The 20,758-nt window shown below is 48.0% G+C and overlaps 1 protein-coding gene across 9 annotated transcripts in view; it reads right to left on the bottom strand.

Annotated features, from left to right (window-relative positions):
• gramd1bb (GRAM domain containing 1Bb) overlaps positions 1–20,758 on the bottom strand; it is a 103,268-nt gene that overhangs the window by 56,064 nt on the left and 26,446 nt on the right. For 2 of the 9 annotated variants that reach the window (XM_047335600.1, XM_035622738.2), the window contains exons 1-3: positions 16,655–18,797; positions 10,700–10,777; positions 5,310–5,336 (exon numbers count right to left, since the gene is read on the bottom strand). In XM_047335600.1, the coding sequence (XP_047191556.1) occupies positions 5,310–5,336; positions 10,700–10,777; positions 16,655–17,064 (515 nt within the window). In that variant the 5' untranslated portion in view covers positions 17,065–18,797. Of the gene's footprint in view, positions 1–117; positions 1,106–5,309; positions 5,337–10,699; positions 10,778–16,654; positions 18,798–20,758 lie in introns of those variants that run through there. The other 7 variants (XM_047335606.1, XM_047335605.1, XM_047335599.1 and 4 more) reach the window with 6 other exon arrangements.

The raw sequence follows: 20,758 nt of genomic DNA, 5'->3' as shown, positions 1-20,758 counted from the left end.
CATATCCCATGCACGGTTTCCTGTCCGCGTGTCGGCAAATATGTCGATTGACCAAAAAGATGAGACTGCGCCGCAGCTGAAGGGGAACGTAACGGGCAAAGAGAAATCCGACCTGACCTTATGTTTGTGCATGGTGAACAGGAAGACACCATCCTGGTCTCTCGTCTGGCTCTCATGGCCTCTCTGCCACCGCTGTGCCCCCGCTGCCTCGTGGTCAGACTCTTGTCACTTGTGCCACCGCACGGTCTGTCATCCTCATCTCCGAGGCCACGTACTGTAAAAGAACGCCCCCCCCCCTTCTTGTCCTCCTCTCTCACGCGGAACGTTCAAAAATCAGTCAGAGGGAAAAAAAATGGAATAATGTCCCCATCATCTGAGACACTGTTGAGTTGCCGAGAGATGAGATACGGACAACAGTTGTCATCGGAGACGCCCGTTCAGGAAAAAAGAGGCAGGACGTCCACGCAAATTCCCTCTGAACCACCGTCTCAGCTCCTCCCCGTGTTCAAGAAAGAAAAAGAATGAGAACGCAGCGGATGTAAATTCTTCTTGTCCGGGAGGCTTCCGCAGCCGCGCTCCCTCATCGTATCACCTCACATCAGCACCGCTGAGCCATGCATGAGCAGTTGTATGAGGGAGGATGTGTCAACGGATGCGAGCGCGCCGATTGGCCGGCCGGCCATGGTGTGTGTGTGGGAAGGTTCCCGTTGGTAGGCTCCCTGAGAACGGCTTCGCTCGATAAGGGTGGTCCTTGCATCCTTTTTCCTGCTCTCCCCTACTTCATCAGCCTCCCTTGCTCTGCTCTCCTCCTCCTCCTCCTCCTCCTCCTCCATCTCCCTGTCGGCGCGACGAGCTGCAGACATTGCATCCGCGCTTCATCCACCGAAGCATCGCAGTGCGCGGCTTTGTGGTACAGACCACATCATCGACGCGGTGGCTGAACGCACGCGAACACGCACACGCGCACACACACAGAGAGAGAGAGAGAGAGAAATGAACACATGAATGCGGGGGGGAAGGGGACGGCAGCTTTACGTCGCGAGACTGTCATCGCAATCGTGCAGACATAACCAACCCGTGACCCAGATTCGTCACCGCCTTCGTCGTGTTGGATGTGTGTGTGTGTGTGTGTGTGTGTGTGTGTGCAGCTGGTGTGTAACCACATGAAGCATGAGAGAGAAGATCAGATACTGTACCACGATCAAATCCAGAATAAGATTACTGGGGGGGGGGGGGGCGCTGTAGATGAAACTATGATTTAATCGGCCATATATGATACACTTAGATAAAGAATTTCACACCAAAGACACTGTAACAGAAAAAAAAAATCATTAAATACAACAAATAAAGAGAAAAATATATAGTTTTTTTTACCACTGTTGAAATTGTGTCTCTCTTTTCTACACTTGAATGTGAAACAATTATTGATTATTATCTGTATTATTAAAACTATTATTGTGCAGAACGGGGGTCGGACTGGATAAGCGTGTTGCTCTCTTACTCCTTTTTGCCGTGATGTACACAGCATGCATATTTTATTTTGTTTTTTAAAAATCTTTACATTATATATATATATTCACATACATTTATTATTACAGAGTTTCTAAAATATGGAACTATTTCCCTCGTCCCACACACAAACTTTCTCCACTGTCATTTAAATTTTTTTTTATAGACTTTATGCTTTTTATTTTTCTCTTCACGTTGTATATTGTTGAATAATTGTAGGGAACCCAAGGTTTCCTTTGCATGTCCTCTTTGTTCCACTTAACGTCTCTTTAATGTTGTTGTTGTGTTGATGTGCTGAATGAATCAAATGAAATCACTACTGTTTTTTTGAATGTTCGAAATGAAGTATTGCAATTCAATAAATATTAAAAACGCTGTTCCAAAAAGCAAAAGTGCACTCTCTTATTACAGATGTTCCAATGTTCTCAATGAACCGTCGACCTCTGACAATACGAACCTGTCGTCTGAAAGTCACACGGAACAAGAACCTGGGAACTGGTCCGTTGCCCCGCCACCGGGTGTCGTTTACCCGATATGTTCCCCCGAGTTCCCCTGCACGGAGTGAGGAGTGGGATCAGATTATGCCGACCTCCATCGCTGGAGGAAGCTACCGTCTCAAACCACAGACGGTGATCGATAATCGGGCGACTGAGGAGGCGGCAGGAGGCAGGAGGAAGGAGGCAGGAGGGAGGAGGCAGGAGGAAGGAGGCAGGAGGAAGGAGGAAGGAGGCAGGAGGGAGGAGGCAGGAGGCAGGAGGAAGGAGGGAGGAGGGAGGAGGCAGGAGGCAGGAGGGAGGAGGCAGGAGGGAGGAGGGAGGAGGGAGGAGGGAGGAGGCAGGAGGCAGGAGGCAGGAGGCAGGAGGCAGGAGGAAGGAGGCAGGAGGCAGGAGGCAGGAGGCAGGAGGGAGGAGGCAGGAGGGAGGAGGGAGGAGGGAGGAGGGAGGAGGCAGGAGGGAGGAGGCAGGAGGAAGGAGGCAGGAGGAAGGAGGCAGGAGGCAGGAGGCAGGAGGCAGGAGGCAGGAGGCAGGAGGAAGGAGGAAGGAGGAAGGAGGAAGGAGGAAGGAGGCAGGAGGAAGGAGGCAGGAGGAAGGAGGAAGGAGGCAGGAGGCAGGAGGCAGGAGGAAGGAGGAAGGGGCGAGTGCGGACATCAGGGCAGAAGGAGACGATAGAACAAAGATGAATTATTGTTCTGTCGTCCGTCCGTCCTGCAGACGCGCCGACACCAACTCGCCAGGTACAGAGTTTCCTAATGCACTTGCATATGCTCTGCGCACTCTGTACGGGGCGGAGGGCCCTTTTTCGCTGCATGCATTATTTAAAGTTGGCTTTTATATGAAACTATTTATATACAGACACATATCTATATTGATCTGGGGTAAAGTTCAAAACCACTTAGGAAACATCGTGCTCGCAGCGGAGTCACACAAAACAGAGAGGAGGAAAGAGGCAAGGGAGGATAATCTAATAATATCTCGGATCCCGGATATGTTTTCATGTAATATCAATATTGTAATAAGAGACTAGACGTCTGGTAGGACTGTAGTTATTTGAAAATACAGTTCTTTTAAATTGTTAAATACGTCGACCTGCTGCAGATGACCCTTCGATCGGAGGCTTAGATTTTTCTCAAACCACTCAAAATAATTCTAATTATTTTTTGCGGTCGACCTTATGAGGCGGACTTCAGTCTGCCAAGTTATGAAGATGCAGTTGATGATGAATTCAATGAGAAAATGATAGCATGTAAGAGAACCTGGTCACTGTGTCAGTCGCCCCATTGCATATAACAGCTGTTCTTCATCCTGACCCATTAAGTGTTTATGAAATATCAAGCGCCCTATTTTTTTATGTGTGGCTGATTAACCTCAATTTTTAAAAATGTACAATAGTGCAAAAGTTACACACCTGTTGGTCTTGTTTGTTCTACTCAAAGCAAAAATGTGTACAGCTGAGGAACTGGTTCAAATACAGAGCGGCCGCTTTCCACATCTAACGAGTACTGTGAGAAAAATATCGGAGTGCTTTTTAATTTCAAATACCTTCCTGCATTATGACTGTTCATAAATTATTGGTATCGGTTGTAAAAATATTAAATAGTGACAACAAAGCAGCGACATCATTAGAAAACCGTCCCACTGTCGTTCAAACGATGATGTCATCCATCGATGAAGTGATCCCCCCCAGACTTTCAGTCCTCAGTGAATTCTGCCTTTTCATTTCGCAACACAAACACTGAATTCGACTCAAAAGGTGAAAACCAGCGAGCTGACAGACGCTGCACCGAACCAAAGATCACCAAAGAGCAAAACTTGTGTATTTCATCAATGTGACAAGACACACACACACACACACACACACACACACACACACACACACACACACACACACACACACACACACACACACACACACACACACACACACACACACACACACACACACACACACACACACACACACACACACACACACACACACACACACACACACACACACACACACACACACCTCGTCGTCATGGTTGTGTGTTGGAGAACAGAGACTCCTAGTGGTTCGGACGTGGTTCAACCAGGTCCTCAGGTCGCTTGCATGACTAAGCACTCGAAGCACATCAAAGCAGACACACACATATACACACACACACACATCAGAGCGCACACACACATACCAGGGCTTTCCCACAAAAATACACCAGAATCACAGCAGCGCCTCAGTCAGCTCAGAAAATGTACAAAACACACATCGCTTCTCACGGCTGATCACGTCACACACACATACACACACACACACACACACACACACTTTTCACCGCAACAATTAAGTAATGCACAAATGTCGCAATAAGCACTGTGGCACCACATGAAGCATGAACATACGGATCAGCATGTACAGGACTACATGTCGATATCAAATGGGGAAGAAAACATAGATGAAAAACCCTGTTATTATTCCCATGATGAATTCTCCAGTGAACTGTATCGCTCATACGAGAAGAGATGGAGATTTAAAAGAAAAAAACTGACACAGTTTAGATGTGAAATATGCAACATGGACTAATACCCACTAGTGTCCATATTTCAGTTCCCCCAAAAAAAGGTTCATCGCGGTGGAGCAGCCAATCATTGTCCTCGTGATGCCCCATCCCCACCCCTCAATCACCCTCTCAACCCCTTCACTTCAGCAGAGACCTCCTCGCAGCCCCGAGGATGAAATGTCCGTGTGCGTCCATGGCGTTGACCTCACCTCGGGCTGAACCCACAAAGCCCCACGACACGGCGTCCGGCCCACAAAGCCCCACGACACGCCGTCCGGCCCATGACACGCCGTCCGGCCCACAAAGCCCCACGACACGCCGTCCGGCCCACAAAGCCCCACGACATGCCGTCCGGCCCACAAAGCCCAGCGACACGGCGTCCGGCCCACAAAGCCCCACGACATGCCGCCCGGCCCACAAAGCCCCACGACACGCCGTGCGGCCCACAAAGCCCCACGACATGCCGTCCGGCCCACAAAGCCCTGTTGGGTGTCCGATGTTGATGTTGCCCCCAAAATGAAAGCAAACAATGACATTCCACGGCTTGCAACTGTATTCACTGCCCCCCCCTCCCCATCCCCCCCCCTCCATCCCATGTAAAGCGCATTCACACACCTTAGGGTTCTTTTGCCGGACAAAGCCTCAACTGTGCGTGGTGGGGGCGCGTTGGGGGCTATTGTCCCGCAGTATCTCTGCTCCACGTGTCCACCAACATGTGACGCAGGCTCACGCTTGTACAGGTAAAAAGGAAAAGTGTGTGACTTACCTGAATTTGTCCGCTGCACTGTCAGACCTGCGCAGAAGGAAGAGGAGGGGGGGGGGGGGGGGGGGGGGGGGAGGAGAGTTCAGTCACTTCTGGTCGCTGCCAGTGATTTCTTTAACTCCTCCCACTTTACCATTCATGAACAGTAAATTAATACGTTTTATTAAAACATGATATCATGTGGTAGTGTAACTCCTCGTCCATGTGCATCCGGAGTGACAGTCAGTGTGACACACGACGACATCATTCAACATATAGGTTAAAATATATATTCAGAATAAAAAATGTTCAATCCACCGGTGATTGATTTATATATCATGAACTACGTACATATTTCAATGTTGTTGTTATTAAATAGTTACCTGTTCATTATTTAGTCACAGATCCTTAATAAGATTTCTTATATATATACATTTATTTATTTATTTATTTTAATTTTTTTTGAGCTGCAACAATTAATAAACTCGTAATCAGCTACTAATTTAATCACCATCACTATATTGATAAACAATTCAGTTTAAATAGTTTTTATAGAAAAATAAAAGTTAAATGATCTGTTAAATGTAAATATTTTTTCCGGTTTCTTTGCTCCTCTACGACAGAAAACAGAATATCTTTGGTTTGCGGACAATTTTTTTTATCGTCTGTGTGTTTGGAAAACACGACGGACATGTTTCATAATTCTGTGGACCGAACAACTGATGGATTAATGTAGGAAATAATCGACTGATTAATCAATCAGGAAAAAATCTCTAGTTGCAGCCCTAATAATATATATATATATATATATATATTTTGCACAGTTATGTCAGTGGACTCGCTCATGCACCTGGTGAATGTGGGTCGGGGGCCCACGTGCCTTCTCACTATCAACTCTACAACTATAACAGTCCAGCGTCATCTCTAAATTCACCGCTCACAGTCGCGAGCTGCGTCATCTCCGCCGATGGGTCACGTCACACCGACCGAGCGGAGCCACGTCGGGGGATCTTACATAACAACCGTCTGCAGTCATGGCGGAGGAACGGCAAAGAAAAAAAATGGCAGCGCACAAGCAAAAAATTGACCTAATTCCAATAACCATCCACATTTCATCACAGTTTCTCTCCCTGAGCCGCAGCAGACGAGCAGATTATCTGGCAGAAGGCTGCCGGGGAAACAAACAACTGAACCCCCCCCCCCCCCGGCAGCCTCCTGTCACGAACCCCCCCCCAAATAAAAAACACAGCTCTGCACATTGAACACTGAACACAACTGTAACTCACGAGGCAAAAACAGACGCAAGACAAGACGCAGCGAGAGGGAGAAAGAAACCAGCGGCGATGGGACACGGAGACGAGACAGGCGAGAGGTGTCCGGAGGGACATGCAGCGGTGATGGGACACGGAGACGAGACAGCGGTGATGGGACACGGAGACGAGACAGCGGTGATGGGACACGGAGACGAGACAGCGGTGATGGGACACAGAGACGAGACAGACGAGAGGTGTCTGGAGGGACATGCAGCGGTGATGGGACACGGAGACGAGACAGGCGATAGGTGTCCGGAGGGACGTGCAGCGGCGATGGGACACGGAGACGAGACAGGCGATAGGTGTCCGGAGGGACATGCAGCGGTGATGGGACACGGAGACGAGACAGCGGTGATGGGACACGGAGACGAGACAGGCGAGAGGTGTCCGGAGGGACATGCAGCGGTGATGGGACACGGAGACGAGACAGCGGTGATGGGACACGGAGACGAGACAGCGGCGATGGGACACGGAGACGAGACAGGCGAGAGGTGTCCGGAGGGACATGCAGCGGTGATGGGACACGGAGACGAGACAGCGGTGATGGGACACGGAGACGAGACAGCGGCGATGGGACACGGAGACGAGACAGGCGAGAGGTGTCCGGAGGGACATGCAGCGGTGATGGGACACGGAGACGAGACAGGCGATAGGTGTCCGGAGGGACGTGCAGCGGCGATGGGACACGGAGACGAGACAGGCGATAGGTGTCCGGAGGGACATGCAGCGGTGATGGGACACGGAGACGAGACAGCGGTGATGGGACACGGAGACGAGACAGGCGAGAGGTGTCCGGAGGGACATGCAGCGGTGATGGGACACGGAGACGAGACAGCGGTGATGGGACACGGAGACGAGACAGCGGCGATGGGACACGGAGACGAGACAGGCGAGAGGTGTCCGGAGGGACATGCAGCGGTGATGGGACACGGAGACGAGACAGCGGTGATGGGACACGGAGACGAGACAGCGGCGATGGGACACGGAGACGAGACAGGCGAGAGGTGTCCGGAGGGACATGCAGCGGTGATGGGACACGGAGACGAGACAGCGGTGATGGGACACGGAGACGAGACAGGCGAGAGGTGTCCGGAGGGACATGCAGCGGTGATGGGACACAGAGACGAGACAGGCGAGAGGTGTCTGGAGGGACATGCAGCGGTGATGGGACACAGAGACGAGACAGGCGAGAGGTGTCTGGAGGGACATGCAGCGGTGATGGGACACAGAGACGAGACAGCGGCGATGGGACACGGAGACGAGACAGGCGAGAGGTGTCCGGAGGGACATGCAGCGGTGATGGGACACGGAGACGAGACAGGCGAGAGGTGTCCGGAGGGACATGCAGCGGTGCAGCCTCCCGGCAGAGAGCCAGCTGTCGGCGGGGGGGGGTTCTCTTCTTTTTACCTGCAGAGGAGACATGACATTCCGTGTCCTCTGCAGCCGGCTACAGAACGCTGCTCTCCCTGCGGCTGCTGCAGACGTTGCCCCCCCCCCCCCCTCCCCCCGCCCCCCCCCTCGCTATAGCTAATCACCGAGAGAATAAAGAGAGAAGATGCGGCGAGGAATCCCACGCACGCGTTTCCGGACAGGCACCGGTTTGTCCTGAATTCGAGCGAGCGGAGACGAGGGGCGAGGAAGAAATGTGCCGGGGGGGGGCAGAGCCGGAGAGAGAGAGAGAGAGAGAGAGAGAGAGAGAGAGAGAGAGAGAGAGAGAGAGAGTGGAGGTGAAGAGAACAGCACTCAGGATGATGCCCGGACACTTCCCCTTTTCTGAATGTGTCGTCATCAAAACAATTTTTTGGGGATTCCACCCGACTGGCTGGGAGAAGTATGGCAGATGGATCAAATCAATAATTGGCTCAGAAACCAATCGATCCTCGTGACAGGTACCGCTTCTTCTTCTCCGTGTGCTGCTCGCAGCTGTTAAGTATGAAATGGATGGTTCAAAGAACCTCCGACCGTAATTAGAAACGGACGGAATGGGGGTTTACAGTGTGGGAAGTTTGACCTTCTCTTTGAAAACTCTGTGTGGATAAGTGTGTTTACTGCAGGACGACACGGTGGACGTGGGGATTCAGAGGAATTCTGATTCATGCAACTTTCCTACTGCAGATGCTCAATAACCCACTTTTCTGTCGTGTTGGACAGTGGACAGCATACGTCAAGATGGTCGTGCGAGGATCTGCCGCTTATAGATGGATGAACACTTCCCTATGTGAACTGTGTAGAAGTGGAGGGACGGGCGACTCAGTGACAACCTGACCTGCCTTGTCCTTCACCTGGACATCTGTATGGACCGCCCCTACCTGGGCTGAGACGCACACTCAAACAGGAAGAGATCACGTGGTATATATATGTATACATATATACATATATACATATGTATATATGTATATATATATATATATATAATGACCCTATGTTTTTATTTTTGTTTCTTTTTCCTTTAAATGGTAACGCAGCCTTCACCGCCCTACAAACTTAGAACCAATTGTACCAATTCTACATGGATGATGATGACATACTTTCCGTCTGTGCTGGCTAATGTTGGTGTTCATTATAAAACTCCAATAAAAAAAACAGTAGAATTTTTTTTGTTGCAATTATTGGATACATTTGGTTTGATATCAGCTGCCGTAAAATGGCTCTATTGTTGAATACAGAAGATACTGTGATAGGCTTCCTGTACAAGTATCCCTGTGTTGTTTTTAGAAACAGTTGATTCGAAAACCTTTGCCAAAAGCTGAACATCTATTAAATTTAATTTGGTTGAGATTTATTCCAATAATGTGTTTAATCTTTGGGGGGTTGATCAAAATTCAACATTCATAGTTTATACAAATTTTTTTTAACTGGACGGCCTTTAATCTACTGGTGGTAGAATCGGACATCTGTCAGTGACAATAAACAAATGAAGACTGAATCTCTTCTTTCTTCCCACTTTTCTTTCTCTCAGAGCTCAAAGATTCAGCTGCAGAACAAACAACATGTGTCAGTAACTATTCACCCTCACTTTAATAAAACGTGTGAAACGAGTTCTTTGATGCAAGTTGTTCTACTTTCCGGATCCATTTTCTTAATCACCTTGACGGTTTGTCCTGTGACTGCATCAATATGAAACCAGGAAATCCAGACCAGCAGGCGTGTGCACACACATACACACACACTTAAACAGGCACGTACACACACACACACACACACACACACACACACACAGACACACACAGACACACGCTGAAAAACAGGCACGTACACACACACACACACACACACTTAAACAGGCACGTACACACACACACACACACACACACACACTTAAACAGGCACGTACACACACACACACACACACACACACACACACACACACTTAAACAGGCACGTACACACACACACACACACACACACACACACTTAAACAGGCACGTACACATGTACACACACAGACACACGCTGAAACAGGCACGTACACATGTACACACACACACACACACACACACAATTAAACAGGCACATACACACACACACACACACACACACGTACACACACACACACACACACACACACATACACACACACACACACACACACACACACACACTTAAACAGGAACGTACACACACCACTTACACACACACACACGCACGTGCACACACACACACACACACACACACATACACACACACACACACACACACACACACACACACACACACACACACACTTAAACAGGAACGTACACACACCACTTACACACACACACAGACACACACACACACACGCACGTGCACACACACACACACACACACACACACAGATCAAGGGCTTGAAGTTGAACAAGAACAAAAGAAAGAAACCTTCATCAAAAGCCACAATAAGTCTTCGTCTGTGACTGACAGTGAGGGGAGGCACCGCCCTCTAGTGGAGAAGGCGCGCAAGGAATCGACAAACCGGACCAACAACTGTGGAATACATTGACATTTAGCAGTGATTGTAATTCCCAGCGCGTGAGCTCGTACACCGGAGACTGCGGGGATACAAAACAATGCTTCCTGCCTCAAACTCTCTGATTGTGTAATAACTGCTGTAATATTGCTCACCTCTCCTCCTGGATGAACGGAGTCAGGAAGCGAGAGCCGTCATCTTCGTGGCTGCTCTGCTGGCTGCTCTGCTGGCTGCTGCAACGGGACACAGGGGGGACGGTTCAGTCCGTCGGTACAGTACCGATCCATATAACTACAGTGTCAATATGATGGTGTACTAACTGTATATGCAGCTCCTTTTTGTGCTATGTAGAAAAAATAAAAGAGCCTGATTGAAATATCAAGTGAACCGGGTGTTTGTCCCCCCCCCCGACTTTCAACTAATTTAAAAGTGAAAAAATTAAGTGGGAAAATGAATGGTTATTTGAATTAATTTCCTATTGTTTTGCACTACTTTATATATACAGTACACTGCAGTAAAAAACATCTCTCTAGTCTAATGTGACAAATATCAGGTTGGTGGTACAGAAGTCCTGTTCCATAACGTGCACACATCCGGTGTCAACACTAGAGGGAGCTGCACGACACAAGCTATACACAGGAGGAGGCTTCAGATAATAATTAAAGGAGGGTTACAGATGTATATACAGAGAGAATAATTAATGCATTAAAAAGCAGGAGAAGTTATAACAAGCAGAAATCTGATTTCTGACACATGTATCACCAAAATGAAAAATAATAATAACGGCGAGTTTGAAGTTGAGATATTTGTTAATTCTCATTTAATTGCCAGTAGAGAAAAGTTGACATCGCAGAGGCAGGGACGTCTTTCACCCCGTCTCTGTCCTTGGAGCCTTCTCCCTATTTTAAGATTCTGCTTCCGTTTCCGCACGATGACATTTAAGAATAAAGCCGCTTCTGTTGAGAAAGGTCCTCATTGATTCACACGCTGCGGCGAGCCCGCTTCGGCTTTTCCCGTAAGATTCTTCAGATCACCTTGGTCTTTGCTCCGGACGCATTCGGATAATGGCTCCTTAATTTCCATAGTTGCCTTTGTATACTGTGCTGTTAACTTCCAATTCTGCTCTTGAGAAGAGAAAGACTCTGCTCAGCACCTTCGATCACGTGGAGGACGGCAAATGTAAAACCAAACAACACTGGAAACTGTAACATCTCCAGGGATTTCATTCGAAGAGAGCAGGACACAGTGACTCTGGAAAGATGTCGCCAGATGTAATGGGTGGGTATGACGCCGATAGGTCGACGCACAGGTAACCCCGAGCCGACGCGACGTCGCCTTCCGACGCCGTTCTTAACACAATCAGCTCACTGGCAGTTCTGTCATCGGGGACCAGTAGCTCCGAGTGAGTCTTATGGTCTCTGCTGCAGGTCCGGCGTGTCGGGGCGAAGGCGTTCTGTCGGAGGGGAAGTCGTGCGGCGTGTCTGTGTCTGTGTCTGTGTCTGTGTCTGTGGCCTCGGACGCGAGGGACGCAGCAACATCAAATGAATTACGGCGCCGTCTATATTCTACAGTCTATATCAAAAGTAAAACCAACATACAGTGCACAACAACATCGAACCACCTATTTGAGATCAAGTATGATGAGAATCATATTTGTGTTCATCTACAAAGATTTTAATATTGATATAAAAACATTTTCTCTCCATCTATGAGGTCTCTTCAGGATCTTTGGCCGTCATTTGTGCGGATGCATTGTAATCTGTAATTTCCGTCTGAAATCTGAAATGTTTTGAGTTTTCATCGCAATCGGTGGAACACACAACTCACACACACACACACACACACACACACGTTGCAACACAAAGAGTGAGACGGGAAAGGGACTGGGATGAGGAGATTAGGACGAAAAACAGTCTGAGCGCGGGGAGGAAAAAAAACCGCATCACGGAAAACCCGAGACGACTTTTGGAAGAACGACGTTCTTTTTTTTTTTTAATTAAGATTCAAAACTCTCCGATTGCTCTGTTTTCTTTGAAATACTCACAGTGTTTCGTCTGCCTCCCTGCTGACTGCACGCGGCGGACGAGACAGTTCACACCGGCACCGACCAAACCCCCCGCGCGTCTGGTCAACCATGAACGCTCGGTCCACGTTTGTACATTAACTGAACGATTACAGAGGTTTATTATAAACTCACGTGATCTCATTTAAAAAAAAAAAAGAAGAAGATAAAAAAAAGCAACAAGTGGCAGGCAACAGTCCCACGAAGGTGCAACCTTCAATTAAATTCCTCAAACTCCCCACGTGGTTAATTGTTGGACGACGGGGTCAAAGTGCTGGTCAGTGGTGAGTGTTGACCCCCCCCGGCCGGGGGTCAAAGTCCAACGTCCCGTTTCACAAGTGGAACGGACCAAACGACGCCGCGGCTGGAAACAACATATGACTCCGTCGCCTTGAGACGGGCCGACTAGCCGTCAAGTCACGCGCGTGTTTTTCCAATTACCGAGAACCAGACCCGACCCGAAGTAATAAAGAGGACGGGGACACGAGAGAGACGCTCCCTTGTGTTTTGATGAAGTGCCGGTTAGTGTGGTTAATCTCGCTTCGGACAGAAACCGCCTTCGCGTCGTATCCTGCGTGTTGTCGTGGAGTCCGTGCCCATGAGCTCGCCAACTCTTTTCAAAGACCGATTAACTCCGCGAACCCTCGACATAGTCTCTCGTTCACTTGATCATTTCCTCGACGGGCTGTCGCGCAGGCCTGCAGCTCGCCAGCATTGTCATCGTCGAAATTAATCCGTCGATTGTTTTCTCCGCTAATCCGCCCGGTTGGGTCGGTTCATAACGCGGCGAAAGAGCTCCGTCGTGTTTCCCCCGAAACCAAGAGGGCGATGTTGTGTTTCGTTCACACACCAGAGATCCTCAGTTCACCGTCACAGAGGAGCAAAGAAACCAGAAGACATTCACACGCAGGGAGCTGAAAGCAGAAGATTTTGACTTTTGTCCCCCATAAAAAACGTCTTGAAACGATTAGTCGATTATTAAACTAGCAGTGAATTTGCTTGCGTCTCTGTTTTGGTTAAGTTGTCTCTCTCGTGCCGTGTTTGGAGTTTCCTGTTTTATTTTGAAGTTCATTTCCTGTCTCCCTGTCTTGTTTTCTGTTACTTCACTCATCTCGTCTGTGTTCAATCTTCCCTTGTCTATTGGTCTCTGCGCTCACACTTCTGTGTTCAGTATTTTGGTTCCTGGCGTTTCTCCCTATGGATTACTAATTTTGGATTTTGTCTTTTTTCGCCTCGATTATTATAAACTTTTATAATTTCCTGCACCTGCATTTGGGTCCTGCTTCTTCAAAACCCTGACACTGTGTCTGATTGTACAACATGCGCTAATAAGTGACCACAGACTAGTGGAGGGAAACACTATACTTCCAATTAATTGCAAAAGGAGAAGACGAAGTCGGAAAAACTCAAATTTGGAATAAAACACATGTAGTCTGCCCCCCTCCCCCACCCTCCCCTTGACTGTAGGGAGAGAAAAGAGTCTTCCAACTATGCTAACATAAGGTGACCATGGAGGATTTGTGCATAAGTGTCAATCGATCTCGACGTGAAGCTGTTGCTAAGCAACCCCACCCTGACTGACATGCCCTGCTGCATAACGTCAGGTTGGGCTAGCTGTCATGTCGAAAGGGAAGTCAGTGTCAGTGTTGAACAGCTTCCTTCGAAAGAGTAGCAGACAATGACCGACTGAACCGGGCTGATCAGCAGGGATCAGTCACCGGAGACAGTCTGAGTCACTCGGCATCCTTGAAAATGATTGTTGACTTAAGGTTGTGTACCTTATTATAGGAAAAGAAAAAGCTGAAGAAGAGGAGGTTTTTATGTCAATTTCTTCATTATTATTTATGAGCCAAACCGAAATACCTCATAAATTTTATTAAAGCTGAAGAAGTCACGTTCAGATTTTATATTTGATATTGTTTTGTTGTATATAGTTATAGAGGCAACAAGATATTTCTGGGCCAACCTTGTTTTGTTGGGGGGGGGGGGGGGGGGGGGGGGGGCTGTGTCACAGTGCAGGTCATCGATCTGATAGCAAATAAATGAATATGTTCCATTACACCAATAGCATCCTTGTGTTTTGTGCTTACTGGTGTTACATAATTCGTTTTTCAGATAAAGTATGAAGAATCCAATTGTACCAAAAGCTCATGTTGGTTTGCAGTAAAAATGAGTGTGTCCCACTTTGGAGGTTTGAAAGTAGGGTCACCCTACGCTAGCAGCTCTGTGAGCCTCCACCTACTGTTGCCACAGTGGCAGTTTGAGCTAAATGCTAACATTACCATTGCTGATGTAAGCATGATGTTTCTCCAGCAGGTATGACGCCAACAGCACGTCGACCGTCTCAGTTTGGTGCGTTAGCACGGTAACATTTGCTAATTAGCGTTAAAATCGAAGCCGATGTGAACTCTCTCCCCTTCGCGTTGGCTCCAGATGAAGTATTTAAAAAGTCAAAGAGATTACAGTTCATCCTGAGAGGGGCGTGCATATCATGCATCTTGAATTTCATGGTAAACCATTCAATAATTGTCAAGATATTTTGGTCAAAAAACCCACAAATTTGAAACTCATTCTGAAGTTGCACGGCTACAAACCCCAGAGCCTTAAATGAAGATGCCAGAAGCTGCTGTGATTTTTTGTACAGTCTGGCTCTTGTGTAACAACCTTTTCCATTACATGTTGTCAGAAACTGCAAAAAAAACAAAAAAAACAAGTAACAACCAAAACTGCGGCAATAATTAACGGGTGTGGAGAACAATGCTGACTTGTAAGGAAACTGTGTGCGAGGACACCGTGTACAGCAGCACACCGTGTCCTCGCAACCTCACTGTACATGACAAAAACTGCTTGTTCTGCTCCATCAATAATTAAGGGAAGATACACTTTAGGATTTGTATTATTCATGTGACTCCCACACAGTTTTTTAAACCTGTGCATTTTTCAATACACCACATGCAGCTGGTAACAAGGAGCAGAATGAGGAGGAGCCGTGACGCCTTCACGCCACAGTACGGCGGTGAGCCGAGGAAGCGCTTCTTAAAACGGTCCACAGCACAGTGCGCCCTGCGGGGGAGTGGAGCTTTACTCATGGTGTGTTGGATAATGACAATATTTCACCCTCGGGGATGCTGTCGGGGGGGTTATGCTCACACGCCTCTGGAGAGTAGGTGTCTTCAACTCAGAGAGAGAGCTATAACACATTGACGCTGTGAGTATTGAACCCGTCCCTGTCTGCCATCTGTTACCAGTGACAACGGGACTGTTGGCACACAGAACAGACAAAGCACAAGGAGAAAAAACTACCGCGCGTTATTTCTCTTTTCCCTCCGACAGAACTGCATTTGTCATAGATTGTGAGGAGTTTAAATGATTTCCCGAAAAAATGTTAAAGTGGGCCAATCAAATCTCCCATGGCTATTTAGAGTAGAGTGAGGCAAGCAGGTTCAACGTTGAGATTCATTCACACAAAGGTTTCTTAAGATTTGTCTTGACTGAAGTTTAAGTACAGGTCTCTTTACTTGGATTGTTGAAATACTTTGTAAAGGCTGATTTACTTTACTGACTCTATGACCTTTCACTTAAGAGTCACCATCACATTGCCGTATCTCAGATGTCGGTGTATCTCACAACAGATTCTCCGGAAAACCCGAAACACACTACAACACCTATAGACTTGGGAACTAAACAGGAAGGTGCATCACATGCCTCGATCTACTAATGTCAGTGCTAAGTTGTTACAGACAGATGCTTGCCAGGATTTGTATTTCAGACCGGGTACAAGATTGTTTAGAAAAGCACCTGAAAAATTGTGTGGCCATGAAGCTGCTAGCTGTTGAATAAGTATCCAAACTCTGACAAGCGTTAAGAAGCATCGAGCTTTATGTTCAATACTTTAAAATACCTGACGTGATCAAACTCAACGCTCTTTCAGTTAGTGATACACCACATTAGTGCAGGTAGCAGGGGCCTTGAAGCAGCATGGAGGTATTAGGGAAGATGTTGGGAGAGGAAGGGAATGACGAAGAGGTGAGTAGGGCCAAATACCAACCTGCTCTCACTGACTTGCTCCTTCTTCTCTCGAACCTTCAGCCACTTCCGCAACAGGAAACGCTTGCGGCGAGGGGAGGCGCTGGGCGTGGAGCACCTGGACCAGGAAGACAGGCCGTCTTCATCGCTGGACGGCGTGATCTCGATGGAGGGCAGCTGGAGGTACTCCTTGGAGCTGGAGTGAGATCGGGCCGCGAGGTGGCCGCCGTTCAGTCGCCCCTTTTCCAGCTCCCGCTCGCTGGGCACGTTCCTCATGCGGCGCATCTTGAAGCGCTTGCGCCGCAGAGTCGGGGTCGAGGAGCTGGAATGCACGGCGCCGTCTGAAACGACGTTGCCTCCTCCGTCGGAGTATGCCGGAGCATCGTTTGGGACGCTCACCTGGAGTGAAGGAGGTCTTAGGGTGTCACTCATGGTCCTCACAAGCTGACTAAAATTCAAATACAACCCCAGATGAACTGCCTTTAAAGAAAAATATCCTTGGTTACAAGAATTGCGGAATTTGCAATTCGGCAGCTTGAAGGGCGATTGGCTAAAGAATACAGCTGAGGCACAAACTAAGATCCGTGACAATCTTTGGTCTACCTCACGTAGCCACCCCCCTCCCCCCACCCCCTCAGTTCTTCTTGTTTATTGTAAAGCACTGTCCATGTGCCAGCCAATGGTTTGAGAGACTGTCTGGGAAGTCCTGATAGCAGATATCTGGGGCCTGAGCGAGTCCTTCTGCTGCTCCTCAGCTGTTGGTTGATATGTATCAGCTCAGTGGCTGGCTGACAGACTGTGAAGAGCAGTCTTGTGGCAGTAAAGTCAGTCTCTTGGCCGGGGAGGAGAGGGCTGGATTAGATAACAAAGGGGGCTTCTGTTCTGAGAGCAGCAGATGAAACATGTATAAGGCCTGTCAGGGAGTGTAACACTACTCCTTTGCTGGTCCAACCCAGGGACCGGCGGGCCAAGTTACACACAGTCACTTAACACATTTGCAATGCCGCAGTCCGAGTTACCTTAGCGGCTGTTGCTAATGCTAAAGGGGAAGAAGGCAGCAACCGTGTCAGCCCTTGAATATCGATGCTGATGTCGGGTGAAAGGTGAGGGAGGTTGTTTTGTCGGCCCGGGTTGCGCCCATGCCAGGGGAGAGTCCTTCTCATGCCCCAATGTGCCGCCGCCGCCGCCGCCGCCTCCACGTCGGTTAATGCCTACAGGTTAGAGGGAGGTGAAAGGACTGCAAAGGTACAGGCAAGGCTGAGGGTGACGATGAAGTTAAGCAGCCACATATATCACAAACACACACACACACAGGCAGGCAGATAATCTATAAAGCAGGCATAGTTTGCGGGAAGATATGCAGACAAAGGCAGATAACCATGATAAGCACTCACAGGAGACAAGGCAGCACAAACACACTCACACACTGTCGCGTTGTGATCTAATGAGCGAACGCCGTCTATCCAGCACCATGCACCAGCCAGAGTTTCTCAATCCCTCAAGTCTTCCTTTCCTGAAACTGACAGACCTTTAATCATTCAGTCAACGTCCACAAACAGACCAAGAGTCACCCCCGTCAACCTCTAGGATTCACCCCCGACCACCTCTTCGGATCACCGGCACTCGACACAATGCGCGTCGGAGCGATGGCTGACTAGTTTATCTCATAAAGTGTGAGGAAAAATTTACAAATCAAAGAAACAAAGCAACGCTCCCACCAAATGTCTGACATTGACCGAGGTGCCGATTCGTCAAACCCTGGATGTTCTCATTCTGAAGTTGCACGGCTACAAACCCCAGAGCCTTAAATGAAGATGCCAGAAGCTGCTGTGATTTTTTGTACAGTCTGGCTCTTGTGTAACAACCTTTTCCATTACATGTTGTCAGAAACTGCAAAAATAAAAAAAAAACAAGTAACAACCAAAACTGCGGCAATAATTAACGGGTGTGGAGAACAATGCTGACTTGTAAGGAAACTGTGTACCCCGAAATCATGTGGGGAGATCCGGATCAAAATGCAGCACATCCAAAGTCAACAGCAAAACCCAACCGTCTGCGTTCTTCTCATAGACGCATTCATTGGCATCATAAGAATAATTGTTCATGGCTTTCTCAGCTGGGCATCTATGACGTGAGGAACAAATAGGAAGGGGTAGCGGTCTTGTGCCGACCGAGGCGGGAGACAGAGCGCGTCCTGTTCACGCAGAACGTTTCACAACAGTATCACTTATTGCTACTTTCCCCAGTTAAACGCATCATTTAAAATCTAGTGAATACACAATTCTAGAACATTTGTTTTGGGAACAGTATTTGTGTAACAGTATATTTCAAAATACAGGCTAGACGTTGAAACTGGATGTTCCAGAGTCACGGAACTCTCACATTAAAGGGAGATACGTTTTCTGTAGGAGATGGTATTTAATTAGCAAATCGAAAAAATATGAAAAAAGGGGGCTATACTGTTTCAAATCTGACTGAACGTGGCCTCTACAGTACATCTGAGTTGTGTTGCCGCTCTCAGTCGGAGAGGTGGACGGCCACTCGACGAGCTCGACCTCGTGGCCTCGAGGAAGTGAGAGAAGGAAAATGGGATGAGTGAGAGGGAGGCCTGATCTTGGAGATGATCCAGAGACTTAATAGAAGAGGGATTTGACAGCTGCGCTGACGGCACTACGGAAGATACTGTAAGGCCAAGACAAAAAATTGCTCCAAGGTTTTTCTGGCAGAGGGATTAGAAGCAGCAGCCGAGCGGCTTGAGTGATTATGAAACTCGTATCTCTGAAACTTTGACTGAAAAATAACCAAAGAGATATTAGGGACCACTGAAACTCAATCAGACAAAAATAACTTTCATTCATTTCTGTGTTCGGGAGGAAGAAATGGTGAGCCGATGATTTTTGTCTTTCATATGGTGTAATGCAACACTTTAACTATCATTGTGGTCACATGACGGATGGCGTCAACAGAGTACGTTTGAAACTCTGGTTTGCTTTGGTTAAAGAAAGATAAATGGAGACAGGTCGGGGACCAATAATGGCGTCTTGACAACTATTTCAATTAGTTTGACAGCATGCAAATATGACTTTTGTATGTATGCAACAAAAATGAAGTCAAGTCATTGCATTATTAAATCATCATGAACTCGTTGTTTTAATAATCAATATCGAGAAGCGAAATGCCTTCACACAATTTTGTGACACACACACACACACACACACACACACACACACACACACACACACACACACACACACACACACACACACACACACACACACACACACACACACACACACACACACACACACACACACACACACACACACACACACACACACACACACACACACACACACACTGCAGGCTGTGTGGAGGTCGGGAAGCTTCATGCATTAATCATGACGAGACAACCACGACTCTGGTTTCAGTTTCGGCCTCTGCCATCAGGTGATGTCACCGTTGAGCGTACGGGCACGGACAACGATCTGCAGTATAGTTAAAGAGTCTTTGTTTCTGCAGCCACTGACATGAATGTTTATGTATTGATACTTTAGCATTTCATGAGCAGATTTGTCTCATGAGCAGATTGGTGAGTTCTTTCCTGGAGTCCTGCCTTCGAAATAGGGGGAACTCTTGTTAAACACTGCTCTCTGCTGGAGAGCGTGTTGATCCACCTGTGCAGTGCAAATCGACGGTGCACAGCAGGAGCGTGACCCGCGTCCGTCCCGTGCCTCGGTGGCCCCGGTGCACTTTGACACGCCGACAACCAGCGGAGACGACAGACGAGGCCGACCGCGGCGCAGCTTTGCTGATACAGCTTGAGACACGCGGATCACAGTTTTCCATCACCGTCATGGCTGCGCGGCGCTCGGAACAAGCATGTGATTGCTTTTTTTTCCTTTTTTTTCGCGCGTCATTACTGACCATCGAAAGTTCAGCTCCCCCCCCCCCCCGCCTCTCTATTCTTAGCGCCGTGTCCCCTGTCGGCACAATGTCAAAGAGTGTGGGCAGATTATGGAGGCATGCAAATGCTGATTAAACAAGCACTCATTAAAAAAAAAAAGGAAAAAAAAACACAATCTGATTAGTCGAATGAATTCTTCGGAAGGGCACGAAGAACTGAGGA

The sequence above is a fragment of the Scophthalmus maximus genome, chromosome 11 (assembly GCF_022379125.1).
Source record: "Scophthalmus maximus strain ysfricsl-2021 chromosome 11, ASM2237912v1, whole genome shotgun sequence".
Lineage (NCBI taxonomy): Eukaryota > Metazoa > Chordata > Actinopteri > Pleuronectiformes > Scophthalmidae > Scophthalmus > Scophthalmus maximus.
The sequence above is the reverse complement of the archived record's forward strand: the minus strand, read 5'-3'. Positions and strand labels throughout refer to the sequence as shown.